Here is a 23,533-nt window from a genome sequence, read left to right as displayed (position 1 = left end):
TACAAAAGTACGATGTATTGAGCATTTCAGCTGGCTCGGTGAGAACGTCAGGTGAAAGCACAAGATTAAATGATCCCTCTAACTGTCCATATCCGTTTAACTGTGAATGGGGTGGTGCACAGTTAATACTATATCACATTACAAATGTGTCACCTAACATATGAATATGTCATTTATTTCTTTGTATAGAAAGAGATGAAAAAAAATACCATTTGAATCATCTCACAGGTCTCTTTGGTCTGAAGAGAGTTGACAAGCTTAACAAGGTGAGGAGCAAAGCCTATATTTGTTATCAACCATCGCTGGGTTTAGTTGAGGCCCCCTGGCTCCTAAACTACATGAAAAGGGGTACGTGGATGATTTCAGCACCACGGACAGCAGTCAAACCCATCCACTGCGCCATCTAGCGTTTCGTTGAGGGTCATAAGTGTCAATCAGAGCTCAGCTTTGTCACTCTTTTAATCTGATAAAAAAAAAGAGAGCACAGGGAGATATGGCAGAATAGGTATGTCATGAAGGCCTGGTCTGCCACGGTGTTCTCTGGCTTTTAAACCTCTGGAGGGTATGGGAAAACAGTTTCCAATTTGAAAAAATAAACAAAAAACATAAAGGACACATAAAACATCTAAAAGTTCATATACTTCTATGTGGTCGCCCAGTTTAGGCTATATGAATGGAACGTTTGAAACAGCTTCAATCCAAAGCAGTGAAACAGAGAGTGTGGTTCAACTTTAGGCCACTCAGTGTGTTCTCATAAAGGTTCTGTCCTGGAGGGAGTATGAACTGCGTCGTATAGGGTCATGTCGTGACTCACGCCAGGCGGTATAAATCACAAATAAACTTATGAAGGAGTTGCTGTGACACTGGTGCCTGAGGCTCTGGCAGCAATCATCTGATACTGAACCTAAATAAAAGTGACATGTTTGAGAAGGGGGGATTATTTAGATGCCACAGTCACTCTTCAGGGCAAAGGGCGGCGGTGGGACTTTGTCTATTCTGGGACTGCGGTCCGCGTGGGCTGACCGAGAGACTTCATACCAATGACTTAAACAGTATTCTCATCTCAACGACACATTATTGGTGGAGTGGACAGACGTGATGAGGAATTGCATGAACTAAGAACTGCATTTGTCGTTATATTTGAGGCTCAGTGGTTATCCAGGCTTGTGTTTGCATGGGAAATAAATAAGATTGTATCATGCCAAAAATACATAACTCCAGTTCTGTTTTATCTCCTCAAACCATAAACTAGATGCAATCAGTCAAAAATCTTGGCACTGTTTTTGCACATTCTTGCTTTTACAGCCCCGATCCCTTTAGTGCAAACAATACGTTAATAGAATACTTGATTTGGTGTTTTTAAAGTAACTACATTAAACCATTAAAAGCTTTCAGATAAAAGCATGTTTCATGTGCGGGTGGAAGTCATAAAATTACAAGGTACACTGCACAAACCCAGTCAGTGGAATTAAGATTAGATCTAGGATTCAAAATCCAGTTTTTCTGTTGTTTAAACACAAAACACTGTACGCATCAGATGTAACAACTGCACACTATTTGTTTACATAAACCTTTAGTGTTTCTGTCTTCTTTTTTTTCTTCTTCCTTACTTAGCTCAAAAGTATAAAGAGTTTAGCAAGAGAGGCCATTTGGAATTCTGGCCATAAATGGCTAAAAATAGAATGATCCTTTTAGATTTCATTAAAAACCTGGATGGTTTCACTGTGTGGGTTTGTTTAAACACTTTATGACAAGCGTACTCAGTCCTGCTAAGCACTGTCCGGTTGATGTGTCCATGAGTCAGTTCCTCCTGCTCCGGGGGGCTGTTATGTTTGTAGGTGACCCCTACCTCGAAATGTGGCATCTGCCTTTATCGACTTCAATGGTTAGTAGTGTGGTCAAAGTATTGTCCGCTGAGTTTAACAGAAAGTGGTGCAACAGTGACCTCTTCTGTTTGCTTTTGGTTTCTGCATTTTACATTGTGGAAAAAGGCCGCGTCAGGCAGATTGCCTTAATTTAGAAGAGGGAATTTACAGAACAGAGTGTGGATGATTATTTTTCATCATCCACACTTCAGTCTTGCTTTTTTGTCTCATTCAAATCAGACAGCTTCGACGACTTTCTTTTTATCCCTTTCTTTTCTTTCCCTTTTTTTGTGACCCTTTGATTTATTTATTTACTTTTTTCTTTTATCATTTTGTTTGCTTCGATCCCGCAGAGAAACAGTCAGTGTGTCATTCTGGTCCTAGCCCCGAAATAGTAGACGCATTAAGAATGATATTCAGAAGCGACATACATTAAAGACATGTAAATGGTAGTGTGCCAGTACAGAGTTGTAAATCAGCCAAAGTGAGACGTTAAACATAAAGAACCAAAAACTGAACCCAAAGAGTAGCAACATTTTTCATTTGAGCAAACACAAAAATGTAAACCCACAACAAAGAGAGTAACAACAATAACACACAAAAGTCACAGGATAACAAAAAAGTCACAAACCAGATGACCAAATTACGGAGGAAAATAAATGAAAGGACATGAAAAGATACAAAATAATAGCTTGGTTTGCAGTTGGAGACAAAAAAAACATAAATATGATTTACATGTTTTTTCCTTTTTTTAATATATATATATATATATATATATATATATATATATATACAGAGTATATACATACATACATGTATATCACTTTAGCAGTGATGGACTGGAGAACTGTCCAGGGTTAAGTAGGTACAGAAAATGGATGGATGAAGGGAAATCACTTTAGGAAGTATATTGGTCCTTGGAATGTTGAGTTTCACTTGTAGCCTACATTATTGGAAAAAATCAGTTTATGCTCGGATCGTTAATCGAGGATTCTGTAAGTAATTTTCCATGAATCACCTATAAACAAAGACAACTTTATTTATCTAATAATAAATGTTAAGCGACGAAGGGAACATCTAATTAGATCCCACTCCCACAATCACGTCGCAGTGGACCTAAAGATTTTTTACGCAGATGATTTAATTGTGGGTCTTCGTTTTATATATAAAAGTTATTTATATATGTGTATATATATATATATATATATATATATGAAGACTGATTGTGTAGTATTGTTTTCCACTTTACACATGATGTATACTTTATCTTATGACTGATTTCCCCACCATTGTCAAACGAATGTAGATTTTGTTCAATAAAGCTTTGACAAGAGAAAAAAAAAAAGGAGGAGGGGGGGCTAAGTGAGATGAGATGTATGCAACTAGCTAGCTATCATTAGCAGTTTCCCCTCAGAGGTAACTACAGTTGACAGCCAGCTTTTGGTGCATTTATATAGAACTGTCAAACATATCTTTTCAGTCTTTTTCCGGAAAACACACCGATCAGGTGAGAAGCACCTCGGATGCCAACGCATTATCCTGCTAAAGTTGGCTTGTTGTGAGCCGTTCAACTTCCGACCTAGCTAGCTGTTTTTAGCCGTCATTAGCCGGGTCGGTGTTAGCTAGCCTGCCATTGTTTCTCAAACAAGTTGCTTTGGCAGTGAAAGAACAGCCGGCAACAAACGGGCTTTCAGCAGACTGATGTACAAGCTGCTGCACAGGAAAGTGGATTTTATTAGCTTTTTTTTCATCGCAGGGGATTTCGCTAGGGGCTGTATGTTCCAACTAAACTTCGACTTTCATGAACATTAAGTAACTACAGTTGTTTTTATGACCAACTGGATTATTTTTGTCCATAAATGCTCTTTGATGAACCAAAGCTCGCACGCTCAAATATATGATTTCTAAAGCTTTGCCGATAGATAAGTGGTGTGCTGTTAGTGTCCGCACACGACGTGTTTTCTAACAGTCTACAGCAGAAGATGTTTTTAGAGTCGGGATGACTTTTCACTTCTGAGGAACAGATTTGATGCGCGTCACTTCGGTGGAAGCGTCCTTCATTGGCACCTTAGGTGCGGGACATAAGAAGGTATCAGAAAATTTACGACAACGTGAAATTACCAAAATACTAGACTGAATCTAACTGATCCATTTAATAAGTTGTTTTTTCCCCCCAGAAATAGTAAAACATTCAAATATAAATAAAAGAAACTGTAACATTCTTCATCATCACAAGATGCGTCCTCATGTTACGGGTTACTTGCTTTTATCTTATCTTTTCGCTGATGATCAGCATTCTGTACTTGGACTATGTAATGCACACAACTTCGCAAAAGGGGGGATGCGAAGATTCAACAGTTTCTTTGCTTTGAAAGATCTCAGCAACATTTTTTCACCTGCAGTTGGTTGCGTTTGTTTGTCGCATTGCTTTATTTAGTGTGCTTTTAGTATCCATGACTGTTTTCAGCATGATGTGTTAACTCCATATTCAAAGTTTGTTTACAGTGAGCATGTGGTTGGGGATAAAAACATGCCCAAGGGAGTGATGGCAGAGGTTTCAGCCTCCTCAGATTTGGTTCTGGGAAGCTTCCTAATAAGGTGCTTGTGTGAGACAGCCGTTTTGGTTCACCATGTGACTGATCTAGACCAGGAGTGTGTGTGTGTGTGTGTGTGGGGGGGGGGGGGGGGGGGGGGGTGCACTCTTGCACAGTTGCTGTGCAGGCTCAAAGGAGAACACCAGCACCTCAAGACAGTTCAGGTTTTCCTTAGTCAGTGCTTAGCTAGTTTATTAGTCCTGGTTTATTGATGTATCATTTCTTCATGCATTTATATAAGATATTTATATATTACTCTGTCTGCATTGATTTTCAGTTCACTTGCTTTTTCACTGCATTCATTCTAAATTCTTTGGCTTTTATATTAATGAAGTCTCTGGGATCTTCAGATTTCAGGTGTCCTTTGAAGTCTGTTTTCATTTTGATGGGCAGACAAGGCTTGAAAATGTTTTGTTGGAATAAAGATTAGGAGCATTCAGCACAGTGACATCTGGTGGCATACCATTATTATAGCAGCCTTTCGAGGCCACAACAGTGGAGCAGTGCTGTTCCTGGTCAGAAAGGCTGTACTAAATGCACAGCAGCAAGATCATGCAATAGAATGATATGTATCCAAACATGGGGCTTCACTGTATATTTAAAGCAGTAAATGTTGCTTGGACTGCATTAAATGGTGGAAAAATAGTCCTTTTTCACAGCATACATTTTGGCTTGAAATAGTAGGAGAAGCACAGGTGAAAGTAGCACTCCACTCAGAGCAAGTTCTGCTCCTGTACATGTTTTACAACTAACCTGAATGCACAGGTGCAGAAGTGGAATGCAGCCCGCGTTAACACACCATATACTGATGTATTTGTTTACAGTAGTTGTCGGTTTACTCAAGATTGCACACAATGTCAACCAGTCTCTAGTTCTTCTGCATTATTTTCTAATCTCTAAAGTCATCTTATTGTATCTTTGATCTTCTTATGCTCTTTTCTTCTATTTGACATGACGTTGTCTTCTCCCACAGACCATCACCTCTCCACACTCCTCAGCTCTGAAGATGGAAGAGGATCATGTTCACTGCATGTCCTGTATTAGCCAAAGGTGCATGGTTCGGCCCGAAGCAGGAATCTCTTGTGATCTTATCAACTGTTCGTTGGTGTGTGGGGCTGTATTTCACTCCTGTAAAGTTAATGAACACCAACTTATGTGCCCACTGATGAGAGTCCCGTGCCTTAATAGTGGCTATGGCTGCGCAGCCACCCTGGTGCGCAACCAAATGTACGTGCACCTGGAAGTGTGTCCGGCTGGAGTCGTCTGCTGCACGATGGAGTGGAATAGATGGCCCATTAGCTGCCTGGATTATACTTCCTATGAGAGCTTGAGCCGAGGGGTGGAGGAAGCAGAGCAGCTGGACATGGCGCTTGCCCTTCAGGACCAGCGTACACTCCTAGAGTCTCTAAAGGTGATCGCCATGGCACCTTCGGCAGAAGGCGAGGCACTTGTCCATGTCAGTAAAGAGAACGGAGCAAAACACTCAGTTTTACAGTCATCTGCTCCTGAGGCCTCCACCTTTATTGGGTCACCCTCACAGTCGTCATCCTCAAATCAGTCACAACCACCCCCACCAGGCTCAGCTAAAGAGAAAATTGTCAGTGGGATTAATGGTTTGAACGAGGAGCACTTCGGTAAACTGTATGAGGCCACAGTTGAGACGGCAAGAAGTTTAGCTGCTGCTTTAAACTTTGTTAGCAGTGCCGGCTATGGTGAAGGCGGCGCTGAATGTGTGAGAAAAGGCGCCGCTCTGCTGAAGAGCAGCTTGAGCAGCAATGGAGACCTTAAGAATGGACTAGAAGACACAACACTTGAAGCTGCTGGTGGTTTGCACAAAAGGGACATGAAGGAGAAAATAGTTTGTTCAAGCTGTTTGAGTGGAAATGCTTCCCTTAAAGGAACAGATGCAAAGATTGAAAACACAGCCAATGGACCATTTTCAGGAATAGTTGAGGCCTGTACTGCTGAGGTGCAAGATAACAATGTTTGTGTTTCTCAGGAGCCTAGGACCCCTCAAATGGTATCCCCAATTCTTGTCAGTCAGGGTGTGGCACAGAGGGCTGGTCATGTTGTCTTGGAAGATAGAGGGCTTGTTCTTTCAGAAAGCCATGGGCATGAGAGGAAGGCCCTTAGCAGCCAGTCCTTTAGAAGCCAGGGACATTATTCTTTATCTAATGGAAGAATAGGCGTCACGCCAGACAAGTCACTGTATAGATTGAGAACCAAGATGGAAGACAAGGCAGTGGATACTTCAGACCTCGAGCAGGACGATGACCCCATGGGTCTTGGAGAAATTGATCTAATTACAGCTGCCTTGCTCTTCTGTTTGGAAGAGTCCAGGGAGTGTAGGAGGATCTCCGATACAGTCTACGTTGATGGTTACCGTGTTGACTTTGGCACACAGACGTTCACTTTTCCTGCAGCAATCTTAGTAACCAACACGAGAGTGGGTGACATGGCCTCGGCTTCTGCCTGTGACCACGCCGCCCCACAGCTCACCTACCCCAGCCCCTTCCGCACTCTTCGCCTGGGCCTGGTCCTGGAAGCGCTGGAGGTCGAGGCAGTCCCGCATAACCGTTACCTCCCTCCTAATCCCCGCTACCAGCATATGTTCCCCTTTGTGTGTGGTCAGTCCTTCCGCCGGGACCAGTTTGCGTCTCATTTCAGGAACGTCCATGGTGACATTCACGCCGGCCTCAATGGTTGGATGGAGCATCGCTGCCCCCTCGCGTATTATGGCTGCACATTTTCCCAGCGGAGGTTTCACCCATCCACCCGGGGGGCCAAGGTGGTTCATGATAGAAACCTGAAGTCCTTTGGAGTTCAGCCTTGCCCAAAGGTGAAACTTCCAAATGACTTCCAGTCTGACCAGTTTAGCGGGCTTCCCATTGAGATACTGTGGCACATTGCTGGATTCCTGGACAGCTTCAGCCTGGGCCAGCTGTCGCTGGTATCGCGGACAATGAGGGAGGTGTGTGCCAGTCTCCTCCAGACCAGGGGCATAGTGGAGCTGCAGTGGGAGCAGAGGCAATGTCCTGGCAGTCCTGGCAGTCACGGCACCGTGTCGTGGCATATCAAAAATACAGTAAGTAGAAAACTAAATCCGTTACGTGAAGTTCACAACATACAGATGCAGTATTCAGAATCTATGGAGACGTTCCTGTGTAGCTCTGAAATAAGCATATTACAACAGTGGATGAAAGATTATGAAGGTGTTGATTTTTTTTTTTTTTCCTTTTAAACATAAATCAACTGAGTTAGTCCCTTTTTGATTTACTCTCGCAGGTGTGGCGATTCAGCACTGCCTTCAGCCCGGTGTCATCATGGGGTTTCACAGATGTGCCCAGCATGTCCGTTCATCTTAAGAAGTGCCACTTCAACGTAGTGGAGCAGAAGACTGAGCCTGTGCCCCTTCCTGCCATGTGCACTGCGCGGGACGGACTCTCACTGCGTCGCGTCCTGCGTCACGTCAACACCTGACCAAACAAAGCTGACTTCTCAGAGCTGCATTAGATTCACTGTGGTGTTATGTGAATGTTGCAACTGAAGATTTCGGCTTCCGAAATAACTTAACACTTCCTGTATTACATTAGATTACGAAGAAGCCTTAATGAAATAACACTTTACTTGCCCCGGTTGATACGGGTGTTTCCTGTGGGGAGGACAACAGCAAAAGAAAAAAAAAAAGAAGCAGCATCCTGCTTTGCATGGATTTGTGCTAAAAGTGCACCTTTTATTATGGTTGATCAAATACCTTTTGTTGACAAACATCAACAGTAGATTTATATTATTCTGTATGATATATTAAAGTGGAATTTGAATGTTATCACTGCTCTGCCTTTCAGTCGTAGCCATGGGAAACAGCAGATTGTTGGATAAATCGCACTATTTCTTTGTATCAGAAGTTATTCCAGCACTTTACAAGATATCTGCTAATCTCTTCCAAGTCGATCCAGGAACCTGATCTGAAGTTTTTCCTGATCCCAACAGAGGGATGTGAATCACAACAGTTGGACTGCCCTATAATGAATCTGATTTGCTACCATTTAATAAAGCATTTACTGCCTTTTTTTTTTTTACATATATTTGAGTGAGTAACTTTTTCCTACTCAGAACAGAGTTCAAGTGTGGCCCAACTGGCATTTTCATACAAACATATGAATACAACTCCTGGCAAAAACTTTGGAATTGCCACTCTTGAAGGATGTTCATTCAGTTGTTTTAAGTTTTGAATAGATAAACAAATCTGTGACACTCCTGTCACACATGGAATTAATTCTTCTTTTTCTTATCTTCTCTATTTGTGTTCTTAGGTTCTAATTTGGTACTAATTTAGTATCTCATCTACCTCGGATCTTAATTTTTTTTAATATTAATTACTTTCAAGAGTGTATCTACCCATCACATCCCATCCTCCAACTCAGCTAAGTTTACACGCAGTTAACAAACAAGTTATACCTTGTTGGTCTTCCGTCATTAATTACCACATAATCATAGCCTGGAAAACCAGCGCCAACTGCTGGACGGCAAAATGTTTTGCCTGCGGTTGGGTCTGTCTTCGAACCACTTTTCATTTTGAAAATACTGCCCTGAATCTGGCAGATGGCAACTAAACCAATCACAACGCAGAGATGTGTTTTGAATCAACGCGGGCGGGGCAGAGGGTCAGAGCGTTGGCCTATAGGCACAGACACGGTTTGAAAGACAACGGGTTGTGCTCATCAACAATGTTCCGTTGTATCCATTCATCGGAGCCAGACTAAATTAGACATCCAATCCATTTAGGCTGGTTTATCAGGCTAACATAATCATGGTTATCTGAAATATTCACGATCATAATTCAGTTTCCATCTTTACTTTTCCTTCCCCATAATGGATTATGAGCATTGAAGTTTCCTGGTGTATTTATAAAGCATGTGTACATTTCTTTAATTCCTGGTCCTAATTTAAGTCCTTGCAGTTCACTGTAAGATTTAGAACACGAGCAAGTTGAACAGCACACCTACCTTCATTACACTTTGCTTCCATACTGTCTTTCTGTCTTGTACTTTTCTTGTAAATTTCTCTAAATCAGCTGTTTTCCACAGATCAGCTGAAGTGGAAGTTGGACAAAACATAAAAACCGCTAAAGAGTAAGAGGGTTGTCACAAGCACAAACTGATAAGATGAAGTTTATAAATGTGCAAAATCCAATGCAAGAGTATTAGGATCCACAAATAAGTCAAACAGTTACCTGTTAAATAGACAGTATATATATGACACTTTTCTGGTCTTCTTAACCACATAAAGCACCTTTCCTCTACAAATCACATTGACATACAGTTATATAGCACTTCTTTGTCTATATAATGTTATAGGATATGCATTGCTTTTCATTTTGTCATACACCAATTAACGCATTGGAGGTAACATGGAGTTCAGTGCCTAAGGACGCTGTATACTAGCCTGGCGACGCCATCCTACGTACTTCCGCCCAAAGATTTTGGCTCTTCACATAGTCTGGCCAAATCCCCCTACCTCGGTTCGCTCAGTGTTTTGCCAATCAGCAAACAGTTGCGAGTGGTGACGCAGAACTCACGCGCGGAGTCCATTGTAGTCCATATAATTGTAGTTCAACCGCAGCGGAAATACACATGGCGACGGAAGAACGCTAGAAGCTATCCATGAAGTTGTCTCAACTCTGGAGAGCATTACACAATTAAAACGAGAGCAACAGGAATGCCTCTTCAATATTGTTAGTGGCAAGGATGTCGAAGCTCTCCTTCCAACTGGCTTTGGGAAAAGTTTGATTTATCAAATGGTACCGGTATAATGAAAGCGGATGTGGGAAGCGTGATTCGCGAGCTAGAGCCTCGCGAGAGTAACCATGAACCTCGGCGCATAACCAACGTCATTTCTAAACATTATGATTGGTTAAGGGAACTCCGTTACTCCAATGAATTTAAGTTGCTGGGTAAGGTCCCGCCCTCCATGGAAACGGATTCCTCTTGGGTTTTCCCAGACTGTTTGACAGAGTCAACAGTCGGCTTTCGCCCAGGCTAGCTATATACACCAAGGAAATGGAATCTGGAGAAGTGTCAAACTTGGTGTCAAGTGTGACACCATTGGCACAAGTTTTTTTTTAAAGAAAAGACATGGTTTCAACAGAACTTCACCAGAAATTGGTGTGTACAGTATATCAGCCTCCTGAGAAACTCCTACGACAGGTCTGGAATCTGGAAAGCAGAAGTTGCAGCCCACGCAGGATGTCACTTTTCTTTTTTTAAAGAAAAGGCAGGGCTTCCCGAGAAATAGGAGGTATATCAGCCTGCATATTGCAACACAAAAATCAGTCTGCTCCGGGGCTGTCTTTGCTGACATAACATCATCTTTTTGATTGAATAAGCTCTACTGCATCCAACTCTGATTATATCAGTTACCTTTGGATTCCAGTAGCTGTGAAGGTGTTTTTCTTGGAGCGTTGGAGACTTTTCTTTTTCAACATTTGACTGCAGGTAAAATGTTTCACACTGTTTCATGCAGTAACAAAGATAGAGGTACCTACCTCCACCCTTGATAAATATCACAAACAGGAAGGGCCAGTATGCAGCTGTAAGGAAGACAGGTCGGTCCGAACAGCTTCCATGTGAAGGTGTGTGCTGCAACATTTCTTCTTGGTGTGACGACAGGACAAAATATTTTCATATAACCTCAATGTAAGCAAAATGACAATTGCAACTTTAAGAGACGGTGCTCTTTCTTTGACACTGGTTGAATGTATGCAGGGTAGCACTCATCATGTTTGCTGTTCACATGTGGTTATTTGAGAAAGTGATGTTTTTTCTTTTTTCCTTCTCTGGGCAGTTTCCACAAAATGACCATGGCTGAATACAAGTTAAAGGTGACAACAGGCAGCATGAAGTATGCAGGGACAATGGACCGCATATACATCATCTTATTTGGAACAGAGGGGCAGAGTGAACGCACCGAGCTGGACAACTTTGGGATTGACTTTCAAACTGGGACGGCAAGTTACATTCCGTTGCACATCACTTGTAACAGATAATAGACAGATATAATCTTTAAACATGTCAGTCAGGTTTTACATCCGTTGTATGTATGAATATGTCTCCATTTACACCAACTGGTCTGGAACACTTCAATGACATTTTAACCATTAAAGGCTTGCAGCCAAATATGGGCTTTGGATCCAATTCTATATACTTTAATGTATATTTAATGTAATTTAATGTATTCGTGTGGTAGACAGTGACATGATTTACTTTTTTTTTTTCTCAGTCCTAGTCCTGTCTTTGCATGTTTTTATAGGTTTGCCCAACTCCATCATACCTGTTTCACATCAGATTCATGGGAAACTGGTTAGTTGGCAGACATTGTGGAAACCAGATAATGTTGCAATCATTTGAATACTGCAGCGCATTTCATCTATTTTTTTTTTTTACACCACAGGGTTGGTGCCAACAGAATGATCCAGCTGTCTTTTCTCAGTCCTAGTCCTGTCTTTGCATGTTTTTATAGGTTTCCCCAACTCCACCATACCTGTTTCATATCAGCTTCCTGGGAAAGATGATGGGAACAGAATGATGCAGTAGTTTTTCTTTAGAAACCTCTCCAAACACCCTTTTCAATATTTCACACTAACTTTGTTTTATGTTTGTTATGATTCTCAGACAAGGACTTACACCATAAAATCCAGCTTTTCTCTGGGGAAAGTTCTGCTGGTCAGGGTGGAGAAAGATCCTTTTTTGTTTCTCCCAGAAGACGAGTGGTACTGTGCCAAAATCGTAGTGACAACTCCAGAGGGAGACGACACCCTTTTCCCCTGTTACAGATGGATTAAGAGGGGAGAAGAGGTGGAGCTCAGAGGAGGAAAAGGTCAAGTGAAATTGCTCAAAGAAATTCATTACAAATACATGTTCATATTGTTTTAAAGTAGATTGATCAGAGCCTCTTCATGTATTATCTTTTTTTTGGTGACACAAGTTTGAATGCTGTTTTTTTTCACCTCTCAGCTATGAAAGGTTTTGAGGAGGAACATGCCCTGCTGATTGAACACCGGAAAAAGGAGCTAGAACTTAGAAAGAACACGTACCTGTACGTTTCCACTGCAGTTTGCCACAGCCATTTGTCTCAAAAGCTTATCTAAACTTAATCTTTTCTTTCTTTAAGGTGGGCAGTTAACGATGACAAGCTGCCGCACAACAGTCACTTCAAAGATGCATCTGAGATGCAAGCTGAGCTTCGTTTCTCTGCATCCAGATCAGATGAGATTCGTTATACAAAAAGAACAATGTGAGTTCTGAGACAATCTTTTCGCATTTTGATTCCTAAATGTACATCGTTTTACACATTATACAAAATTTATTTCAGTGGTGTTGAACTGATGTTCAAGGGTCTGGTTGGATCCAGTGAACGATGGGATGACATTGAGGACATGAAAAGAATCTTCTGGTTCAAAAAGACTGAAATGTCAGGTAGAGAAAGCCATTTAACCGAAATTCCTATTGCTCCTGCTGATTTAATTCAAGTAGGCAATGGATGAGTGCTGTATTAACTAACTGCTATTCTTCCAGAGTATGTTTCAGAACACTGGAAGGAGGATGACTTTTTCGGATTCCAGTTTTTGAATGGAGTTAACCCCAACGTGATCGAGCGCTGCTCAAAACTTCCCCCAAACTTTCCGGTCACAGAGGAGATGGTGAAGCCTTTCTTGAGAGATGGAAGCACTCTGAAGACAGAAATGGAGGTTTGAAATTTCAGTGATGTTTTTACATGGGAGGCTATATGTTAGATTAGATTTTACTCATATGATCTGATCCTCTGAAACATAACAGCCATTGTAACAACTGCTTTAAAAGAAACATTTCATGCATCTTTTTCTTTTGGTCAACATAGAAAACCCTGCTATGTCTTTATGGCTCATTCACTACTTTTCTCTACATTTTTGTTGCACACAGAAAGGCAATATCTTCCTGTGTGACCAGAAGATAATGGAAGGAATACCAGCTTGGACGAAAGATGGAAATTCTGTACATATGACTGCTGGTTTATGCTTGTTCTACATGAACCCCGAGAGCAAGCTGATGCCCATTGCAATACAGGTATTTTAGTGATGGTAGAATAATCCAACTCAGGGTCGCTGGAGCCTATCACAGCTGTCATTGGGTGAGAGGCAGGGGACACCCTGGACAGGTTGCTAGTCCATAACAGGGCCAGACAGAGACAAACAACCAGCTCACAGTCACTCCTTGGGTCAATTTAGAGTTGCCAATTAACCTAACATGCATGTTTTGGCGTTGTGGGAGGAAGCTGGAGTACCTGGAGAAAAAGGGACTATTAAGCCTGTTAAACTGTATGAGTTGTGTTTTTGCCATGTATACTGTTTTCCCATCTGAACTACGTTTGCTAGTTTCAATAAATCTCTGCACCCATCGTCCTGACAGTACAGAAGGGAATGAGGGGTGGCTAAAGACTTTTACACAATACTGTAGGCCTAGCTCACCAAAAAGTGCTATTCTGACATTGAAATTATGCAATGATTTCTGTTTTCAGAACTCAATAGACTTGTGTAGACTATAAATATATCTTTTCATTCCAGCTATATCAACAAGCTTCTGAGCAGAATCCCATCTTTCTGCCCAGTGACCCAGAGACAGACTGGTTGCTGGCCAAGCTGTATTTTAAAAGTGCAGATGTTTTGGAATATGAGGCAGTCCATCACCTCATGAACACTCACTATCTGGCAGAAGTCTTTGCAGTTGCCACTCTCCGCTGCTTGCCTGTAATCCATCCCCTCTACAAGGTATCAGCTGACATCACTGAGCTGTTGAAATATCAGATGTGGGCCACGTTTATCTTAATCTGACGTTACAGTAAATTTGATTTTAATGTCTGTATTTGTCTTTGTACAGCTGCTGATCCCACACTTCCGCTACACTCTGCAAATAAACACAATGGCCCGCCAATCTCTTTTGGGACCTGATGGGGCTTTGAATGTGGTATATATATTATATATATATGTATATATACTCACACACTGATAATTCAGCACTACTGAGACCAACTATAGATTTCATAACATCATCATAACAAGTATTTTGATTATCTTAAATTCAAGAAACATACGTATAACTATGTCTGGATTTATGACCACTAGAGTACAATTGGACTCGAGAGGCTGAAAGAGGTCATGCGCAGGGCTCTGTCTAAAATGACCTACAGCTCCCTCTGTCTGCCGGAGAACATCACTGCGCGAGGACTGGAGTCGACCCCCAACTTCTACTACAGAGATGATGGTCTGAAGCTGTGGAATATCATCAACGGGTGATGATTACATTCACAATTTAGATATTTTGCCACAGTTGTAAACTGATAGATTTTTCAAGCAACAATAAAACTTCATCTAAATTATAATTTTTGTACGACCATTATGTAGAATTTACAAATGCAACAATGCTGGATTATTTGAACATATTTTTAAATCAACACAATTATTTTAGAATACCAATCTGAATGCATTGTTGTTTTTCATCAGTTTTGTGAGGTCTGTGGTGGAGTATTATTATCCTTCAGACAGTGATGTGCGTGAAGACACTGAGCTGCAGGAATGGATCACTGAGATATTCACACATGGCTTCTTGGGAAACAAACTCTCAGGTAAAAAAAACAAAAGCAAAAGCCAGCACTAATTATACGTAATAAATATATATATTCCCCAGTGGGTAATTACTGCTACAGATTTACTAAGTGATATTTCTACCAACAGGGTTTCCAGCATGCTTCAAAACTGCACAGGAAATGGTCAAGTTCATCACCGTGGTGATCTTCACTGTATCGGTACAACATGCTGCTGTCAATAATGGACAGGTGGGGCAATAAAATATATATTTTGGATAAGGGAATAATGCTTTAACATTCAGGGAGATCAAAAATATGTCCAAATTTCAAATAAACTTGTAAATGAAATAGTTCAAGTTAAAAATTCAAGTTGTTCTGACATTTAGTTTGACTACAGCTGGATCCCCAATGGCTCTCTCCAACTGCTCAAACCTCCTCCAACCACTAAGGGGCAGTCAAACATAAAGACGATTCTCGAGGTCCTCCCAAATGTTGGAGACACGGTCAAGTTTGCAGCAATGGCATGGATGCTCACAGACAAGTATACTGACGTGGTCAGTTCAGTGTTCATGAACACACACATAAAGCAGATTGATTGTGACTCATTGAAATTTTCATTGAAAAAATGTACATTGAGTAAAATACTGACTTTAATGTCTCTGACATAACGGCAGGTTCCCTTGGGTACCTACCCTGAAGAGCGATTCGATGAGCCTGACCCTAAACGGATGATTAAGGAATTTCAAGCAGAGCTGTCCTACCTAAGTGAAGAAATTGCAGAAAGAAACCATCAGCTTAAAGTACCCTACTCCTACCTGAGCCCCACAGTAATAGAGAACAGTGTGACTATTTAGGAGAGACAGCAGCCAAATGTATTGTATGCTAGGAAGAGTATTCATTCGATTCAGTTCCGATAGTTGGTGGGGTGTTGCATTCTGGGACACAACTACATTTTGACATGAGTCATGATAATGTTGACCTATGGTATGGCTACACTATGGACCTTCTGTACATTGATTACTAACATACAGAACATCCATGTTGTTGTCACTGCAGTTTTTCAGAAATGTATGAATCCTTCATAAAAGCTGTATATACATTTGAATGGCCACTTTGTCTTAAATAAAGAAAATGGGGTAATGGTTTAAAGGGCGTTGTAGCGTAACTTGATAAAATATAAGGATTTACCAGAAGTTCTCACTGTCTCAATAAACCTTATGTAATCTCGGATGTAGGGCACCACCTTCAAAGAAGGGAAAGTTAATATTTCAATTAATAACCAATCTCATATCTCGCTACTTTTGTGAATTCTCGTTTGGTTTGACAGACATACGTAAAGAAAGCATACACACAACCTGTTGATTTTTATATATATATATATATATATATATATATATATATATATTTATATATATATATATTTATATATTTATATTTATATATTTATATATATTTATATATATATATATATGAGCTATTTATTGAAACGATATGACTAAAGACATGAACCTTAAAACAAACAGGAGATGCGTTGAATATGGGTGATTATATACAACACTTAGTGAAATTAAAATAAAATAGGGGGGAATGGAGAGTTACTGGATTTACTAAAATAGATTAGGTTGGCTAACTATTTGAAGCTAAAGACTGACATCTTGGATTCATTCATCATTTTAACAGTGAAGTCTCGAGATACCCATCGTAACCGTCCGTCTGTAAGACTTCACTGTAGTCCTGTTTATGTCACGCCCATGGACTTACTTTTTTAGTTTCATGTTTTAGGTTATGTTTTTGTGTTTCAGTCCATGTTTAGTTTTTAGTCATGTTTTAGTTTCCCTGCACTCTGTTAATTAGTTCACTCACTTCACCTGTGTTATTCCCCACCAGCTGCACCTTGTCACTAATCACTGTCCCTATTTAGTTTCCTGCCTCCCCTCTCAGTTTGTCAGTGCTTTGTTTGTTTCTCCCCCTTCATGCCATGCCACGCCACGACTTATCCTGACCAAGCTAAGTATTTATTTATTCCATGCCAAGTCTTTTTGTTTGTATTTCCACAGTTGAGTTTTTGATATCCGGCTCAGCCGCGCTTTTCGTTTGTACTTTGTTTTTTGACCCCTTGAATCCTGTGCATTAAACCAAGTTTTGCTTTTGAAGTCCGCATCCGTGTTCTCCCTCCTCACCCCAACCTGACAGTTTAGTCAGCTCGGAACACAGCAGGTGGTAGCCACACGGGGTCCAAGTGGATTTCTCTTGGTTCCGCTCTCAGGGCCTTCCTTGGTTTTGGATGACTTTCGTGGACTTTGCAATTGCCTGGACGGTCGCTTCTTTCCACCGGGAAACGGGAACTGGCTGGTATCAAGGACTTCACCGTACAGAATGAAAAAATTGTCCAAGTGTCAGAGTTGGTTGGTTGCTGACCCACTATGATGAGGTGAACTTACGTTCACAAAATGTTGCTTGACGCTGGCTTTCTTGGTAGTAAAACTATGTGATGGCGTGCCGCAGCGGAGGTTAAAACGTGCGACGTAAAAAGACATGGATGACGAGGGACGAACAAAAACACAGAGAGCGTGTATCTTTAGACTACTTCATTCTGTTTCTATCTTTGTTAGGATGTTCTTTTTCTTCCTCATCTTTCTATCCTGTCTTAGTCTTTTCATCTTCTTCAGCATCGTTCATTCTCTCCGCATCATTCTGAAGACTTCTTCTTCATTCCATTATCTTCTGTCTCGTTTCTCTGGCTCATGGCTGTGTTGATTTACTCCATGGTTTACTCTTTCTGCTCTCTCATTTGTTTGAAAGGGAAGAGCATTTTGGATCGCGGGTTCCGTGGTTTGACTCGTGGAGGCGGGGCGTTACGCTTACGCTACACTTTCAGCCAATGATATGCCTGAAACTGTTGTGACGTCTGCTTGAGTGTGTGTTTGTAAAGCGATCTGATTCTAACGTTTATAGAGATTTTTGGATAAAACAAAGAAACTCTATTTCTTCTGTCTCATAAAACATTTGTCTCTGATTCTGAAAACACCACAACTTGTTAAGATATGCAGATTAAAGATATATCATAGACTTATGATATAAAGACATCAAATACACATAACATGACATAGTTGATGATTATGAGTCTCAAACCTCAGATGAATATCTGTAAAGTTGTGACATATGAATAGCGAACCAAACAATGGGCCTCATGCAACAACCGTTCGTACGCACAGATTTGTTCTTAAGTCGTGCGTACGAGTGATTTAAGAGAATTTGCGCATTCACTAATCTTTTCGTATTTTACGTTTTCTTTCAGGTACGAACAGAATTTACGAGTGATCCAGAGCTGTCGTAGGAGTTTCCTAAAATAGTCCGCTGTTATTCCAATCAAGTTTACTTGACTAATGGATTGTATATTTAATTACTTTGAAACAAACATAAATAAATATATACATTATACCCCATAATGATGCTGACATTATTCTGTTTGACTTAAATTAAGCACTAATTGAAGGTTAATTTGACTCTGTATATAACAAGGTCAATGGGAAGCGTAACCAGCGGCTGACTTTCTACTTTTGGATGCCTTAGCGCGTCAGGCTCTTGGAAGAGACCATGTAGATATCCACGTGGAGACAGACAAATGACATTGCGATTAAGACTGCCAAGGACTGTGCTGCTGCAAATATGCAACTTGCTCAAGCCACAACTCCAGAGAGAAACACGCCGATCAAACCCAATTCCACCACATGTCCAGGTATTCACCACCCTTGGATTTTTGGCCACTTGAACCTTTCAGAGTGAGATTGGAGACAGATCGGGGGTGTCCCAGTCCTCTGTGAGTCGTGCGTTCCCCTTGGTCATCAAAGCTCTCATCAGTTTGTCACCCATGGTACATCAAATTCCCATACACCGCTGTCCAACAAGTACAAATTAAGAGGGACTTTCATGCCGTGGCTGGACTGCCAATCATAATTGGAGCACGAGACACATACGCATCAAAGCACCTGTGCTGTCGTGGAGCGCACTGAGATTACTACCTGAACCAGCCCAGGTAGACCAGAAGGTGTGGTGCCAGAAGACCCCCTCATGGACCACCCCATCAAAGAGCCATCATGATGAGGCAACAACTGATTGCACGGCTTTAGTTGCAGTCATCGAGCACCTGGCCATGGCGAGATGTTTTCTTTTTTTTTTTTTTTTCTGTGACAATATGAACAGGTGAAATTGAATAAACAGCACTCCTAATTGCTTCCCATTTCTTCGGTTTAGCAGGTTCCGTAATTCCACTGCTGACACTGCTAAAAATGACAGATTTTCCTTTTTGGATCTCTGAAAGCAGAACTCCATAGCGGGTTAGTCATTTTTAAGCATGGATATTACTTCATCATACTTCCACATAGCATCCTGAAAAGAGTCTTAAAATGCAGCTCGTGATTTCGCTGAGAACCTGAAATAACTTATTTACAAAGATATCAAACACATCTAATACAGTTTTAAGATTCGGCTGAACGTGAATCTAAGTAAAGTCATTTCCAGTTCTATTTAGGCATCTGGTTCTCTTATTTGGGTGGATGAGGGTAAAATGTCAACTTTGATTTATTGGTCCAGATAAGATAGGGAATGGGTTAGTCTCCCATTTCTCCAAAAAGGGTTCTTTGTTTGTTCAGTTTAAGTTGTCAGTGCATCTCTAAAGTTAATGTTAAATGTCTGTTGCTAAATCCACTCCCAAAAGCTTTCATAGGCCTAAGGTGGTTGTAAATTTGGCGATATCAGTCCCTTTCCTTTGTGTAGACGTCCCACATCTGGGGCCTAATGTACAAAGACTTGCGTGGATTTCCTACTGAAACATGGCGTACGCTCAAACCCAAATGCCCTCCAACGTCGGATGTACGAATCTGTGCGCACGCATTAATCCAAACACATTTCGTTTGTACATCCCAATCAACGTGGAATTGAGCACACATGTCGGAGCACCCAACTCCTGCCTGTCCACGCCCCTACTTAAATATGCAAATCATATTTAAACGAGCCCTGCACCTGCGATTCCCTTCTGTGTACGGTCAGAAAATAAAGAAAAAAGAATGAATAAGACGGGGAAAAAAGAAGAACTTCACGGAAAGCGAGATGTCGGTGCTACTTTCTGAAGTGAAGGCCCGCAAAAATGTGTTCTTTGGCACGCTGTCCTCCGGCAAACACAAGAGGAGTGGGTGGGAGAGCCTGAGGCTGTTAATGCTGTGGGGTCTGAGAAGCCTCACAAGCAGAGGTGAAGAAGAAGTGGTCCAACATTAAGGTGGATGTGAAACGGAGACTGGCTGCCCACCGCTGCACTGTGGCCAAAACAGTCGGGGGGGGGTGGGGTGACCGACTCTGTTTGAACAGAGAGTCGGGGCAACAATGGGTGACACTGCTCTCTCATGGGGTGGTGGGAGCTCATGTGGGTGACTCTGATTACCCCCAAGCTAAATACCGATGTTTTTGTGTAACTCACAACAACGTGTTCATACAGTAACGTGCAGAAGTGCGCCGGGGAAAAGGTGAGGCTGATACATTTCACACTTTACGCACAGGGTTATTAATATATGCCCACAGAGACGATCAGGGGCTTGTTAGAAAGATCTTAAACTGAAGTTTAACCAGCAAAAAACAGCAAGAAACTAACTTTGACCACCGACTAATATATATAATATAATAATGATGCTGTGAAGACGGGATAGAAACTGGGGGCGCACATACTCAATGCGCGTCACGGGGAATAATATTAGGACAATTAGCTACAAGAATGAAGTTACTCACCAAGAAGCCAGCCACCACGCACAGTGCCACCTTGTAAGTCTGTTCCCAACGATGCTGTTACTCAGAATGTATGAATCGTGCGTTGAACCAGGGCACCTCGCCACAATGTTAGTTAATTGCATTTACGCATCACATATGATCTGATGAAAATATGTATGAAAATACATATGATGAATGAAAATGTTCCCTGTTAACATACAAATTCATCATGTGATGGAGCTTTTATAGCAATGTGTGTGCAGTCGATAGCTCCGATTACAAAATCGGCTCTCGCTTCAAATTGAGCTTTAATGTTGGCCTGTTGGGAATTTGATATACGTGGCTGAGATGCGGATAATTCTGTCCCACGCGGCTGGCATGGCTCGGCTCAGGGTTGACTAGCACAGTCCCAATCGGTTGGCCAGCTCCCTCTGGAATGCCCCGGTTGGAACCCCAGTGTGCACATCACCTGTGGGCACAGGCAGCGCATGCCTCCTCGCTGTGTTGCGCTCCAACGCCGGCCGCAGCTCTGCGCACAGTTCTAGGAGGGTTTCCCTCAAAACGGCTAATGAGTAATCAGTCGCCATCATATGCCAGCTAATCCTCTCTGTTGTAGTGAACACACGCTCTCTTCGAATTGCACCATTTGCAAAGTCTTCTAATACTTTTAAAGCAGCCATTGTTTTTAATGGTATGCATTGCACTAGCCTGGCGACGCCATCCTACGTACTTCCGCCCAAAGATTTTGGCTCTGCACATAGTCTGGCCAAATCCCCCTACCTCGGTTCGCTCAGTTTTTTTCCAATCAGCAATCAGTTGCGAGTGGTGACGCAGAACTCACGCGCGGAGTCCGTTGTAGTCCATATAATTGTAGTTCAACCGCAGCGGAAATAAACATGGCGACGGAAGAACGCTAGAAGCTATCCATGAAGTTGTCTCAACTCTGGAGATCATTACACAATTAAAACGAGAGCAAGAGGAATGCCTCGTCAATTTTGTTAGTGGCAAGGATGTCGTAGCTCTCCTTCCAACTGGCTTTGGGAAAAGTTTGATTTATCAAATGGTACCGGTATAATGAAAGCGGATGTGGGAACCGTGATTCGCGAGCTAGAGACTCGCGAGAGTAAGCATGAACCTCGGCGCATAACCAACGTCATTTCTAAACATTATGATTGGTTAAGGGAACTCCGTTACTCCAATGAATTTCAGTTGCTGGGTAAGGTCCCGCCCTCCATGGAAACGGATTCCTCTTGGGTTTTCCCAGACTGTTTGACAGAGTCAACAGTCGGCTTTCGCCCAGGCTAGCATTGCACCACTTTGCGCTGCTTTTATATCCACTCGTGTAAATGGAGACACTTGGGTGTATTAATTGTTTATCAGTATTAATTGTTCATCTATCTCAAATGTGCACACCACTGTCTGAGGACAAATTGTTTTCACATTTATTTATTATAACAGTTTCCCAACAGCACCTTAGGTGTCACCAAAGAATCAACAGCTGCAGAAACGTGCGTACGCCAGCCCTGAAGCTGCCGTGAGGCACCGCACATTTCCACGGTCTTTTCGTTCTTGATACATCTGATCGTTGACGTGAAAAGGTGCGTACGCCACTATTTTGTGCGTACGCACGCTTTGTACATGAGGCCCCTGGTCCTTTCCAAGAAAAACACCCCCACAGGAATGTTTGTATCTTCCAAAGTTTTAAGGTATATTAATTCCACACTGGAGCTTGCTACAGCATTATCGCTTACAGCCACAAGATACTGGCTCCAGCAGATCGGTAAGAAAAAAAAAGAAAAGCCATTGTCAACGATATTTAGAGAATTATCTGTTGTGTGGAAGCGTGCTAAACTCTCAGGGTTAGAATTAAAGGAGGCATTCTGAAATGGTTCCCCGGGATTTTGAGAGAGTGGGACCTCAATTTTGCCCAACACGTCTTTGCTGACCACCCAAAGCAAGACCTGATTATATTTAGAGTGCAACAGAAGATTTAAAAACAGGTACTGTAACCCGGTCTATAAAAACACAAACTACCTAGTAAGGACAAGTAAAAAGCTGCGACAATGTTGTTCAGATTTGGCGCCATTCTCACTCCGGAGTCCTCGGACGTGGAAGTTCTAGTTTTGGGTTTGCGTGAGGAAATGGGCCACTGGGACCCGAACAGAGCCGTGCAGATGAAAGCCTTGCGCGTCCAGTCATTGCAAGTTTGGACAATAGTCATTTGTCCTATTAAAAAGTTTAATTGAGGACATTATTAATGTTAGCTTGAGTTTGGTTGAGTGGGTTTGTCAGAGAATAAATGCATAGAATTAGGCAATTATAAGGTTTCTCATAAAAAAACTGAAAGCAAAATGGTTTTCAACGCATAAACCATGTTTTTGTTTTGCAAAGTTAAGGTAAAATATAGGCTACAAAAGATCCTAAGTAAAGAGCCGTTCGGGAGTCGAAAGAGCCGGCTCTTGGTAAAGAGCTGAACTTCCTATCACTATGAACAGCCCCTTTCACACTGAGGAATAACCCGCGTTTAATCCGCGAATTTAGCGTGTCCGCTGTTGCGTTCACACTGCCGACCCGGGCTGCCGTGTCAACTCGACTCGCCTTTCGACCCGCGTCGGACCCTAGTCTTTTTGCCGAGCCGAGTTTGGTGTGAACGCAATTGACTCGGGTTGGACGTGGGCGTGGCGTGAGGTGAGGAGTTTA

General features: G+C 41.8%; 2 protein-coding genes across 9 annotated transcripts; both read left to right on the top strand.

The window, feature by feature from the left end:
• The first annotated feature begins 3,217 nt into the window (after window positions 1-3,217).
• Window positions 3,218-8,544, top strand: LOC142374980 (F-box only protein 30-like). 3 transcript variants are annotated; one of them, XM_075458868.1, is made up of 3 exons: window positions 3,218-3,372; window positions 5,433-7,544; window positions 7,745-8,544. In XM_075458868.1, exons 2-3 carry the CDS (start codon window positions 5,466-5,468, stop codon window positions 7,937-7,939), a joined length of 2,274 nt encoding a protein of 757 aa, XP_075314983.1. In that variant the 5' UTR covers window positions 3,218-3,372; window positions 5,433-5,465; the 3' UTR covers window positions 7,940-8,544. The 3 variants fall into 3 exon arrangements, with proteins under 3 accessions (XP_075314983.1, XP_075314982.1, XP_075314984.1); XM_075458867.1 differs by lacking the exon at window positions 3,218-3,372 and adding an exon at window positions 3,387-3,954; XM_075458869.1 differs by lacking the exon at window positions 3,218-3,372 and adding an exon at window positions 4,347-4,463.
• A 1,972-nt stretch (window positions 8,545-10,516) lies between these two features.
• Window positions 10,517-16,225, top strand: LOC142375125 (hydroperoxide isomerase ALOXE3-like). Of its 6 annotated transcripts, none has more exons than XM_075459054.1 (16): window positions 10,527-10,953; window positions 11,032-11,090; window positions 11,303-11,465; window positions 12,130-12,334; window positions 12,472-12,553; window positions 12,629-12,751; window positions 12,830-12,933; window positions 13,033-13,205; window positions 13,417-13,560; window positions 14,058-14,261; window positions 14,371-14,457; window positions 14,616-14,782; window positions 14,994-15,115; window positions 15,225-15,325; window positions 15,463-15,630; window positions 15,751-16,225. In XM_075459054.1, the coding sequence occupies exons 3-16, from the start codon at window positions 11,313-11,315 to the stop codon at window positions 15,928-15,930; spliced, it is 2,013 nt and encodes a 670-aa protein (XP_075315169.1). In that variant the 5' UTR covers window positions 10,527-10,953; window positions 11,032-11,090; window positions 11,303-11,312; the 3' UTR covers window positions 15,931-16,225. The 6 variants fall into 6 exon arrangements, with proteins under 6 accessions (XP_075315170.1, XP_075315169.1, XP_075315167.1 ...); XM_075459052.1 differs by having other exon boundaries at window positions 10,528-10,953; window positions 11,032-11,154; XM_075459053.1 differs by lacking the exon at window positions 11,032-11,090 and having other exon boundaries at window positions 10,528-10,953.
• Window positions 16,226-23,533: the final 7,308 nt, after the last annotated feature.

Source organism: Odontesthes bonariensis, chromosome 24 (genome assembly GCF_027942865.1).
Source record: "Odontesthes bonariensis isolate fOdoBon6 chromosome 24, fOdoBon6.hap1, whole genome shotgun sequence".
NCBI classification, from domain to species: Eukaryota; Metazoa; Chordata; class Actinopteri; order Atheriniformes; family Atherinopsidae; genus Odontesthes; species Odontesthes bonariensis.
Note: the sequence above shows the minus strand (reverse complement) of the source record. Positions and strands in the feature narration are given on the sequence as shown.

Bases quoted from the DNA above. Each gene is read 5' to 3' on its own strand.
- LOC142374980 (XM_075458867.1), top strand. From the start codon at position 3,895: ATGCGCGTCACTTCGGTGGAAGCGTCCTTCATTGGCACCTTAGGTGCG. The intron at 3,955-5,432 runs GTATCAGAAAAT...CTTCTCCCACAG, and splicing joins TAGGTGCGGGACATAAGAAG to ACCATCACCTCTCCACACTC. The intron at 7,545-7,744 runs GTAAGTAGAAAA...TTACTCTCGCAG, and splicing joins CGTGGCATATCAAAAATACA to GTGTGGCGATTCAGCACTGC.
- LOC142375125 (XM_075459054.1), top strand. From the start codon at position 11,313: ATGACCATGGCTGAATACAAGTTAAAGGTGACAACAGGCAGCATGAAG. The intron at 12,934-13,032 runs GTAGAGAAAGCC...CTATTCTTCCAG, and splicing joins CAAAAAGACTGAAATGTCAG to AGTATGTTTCAGAACACTGG. The intron at 15,631-15,750 runs GTCAGTTCAGTG...ACATAACGGCAG, and splicing joins CAGACAAGTATACTGACGTG to GTTCCCTTGGGTACCTACCC.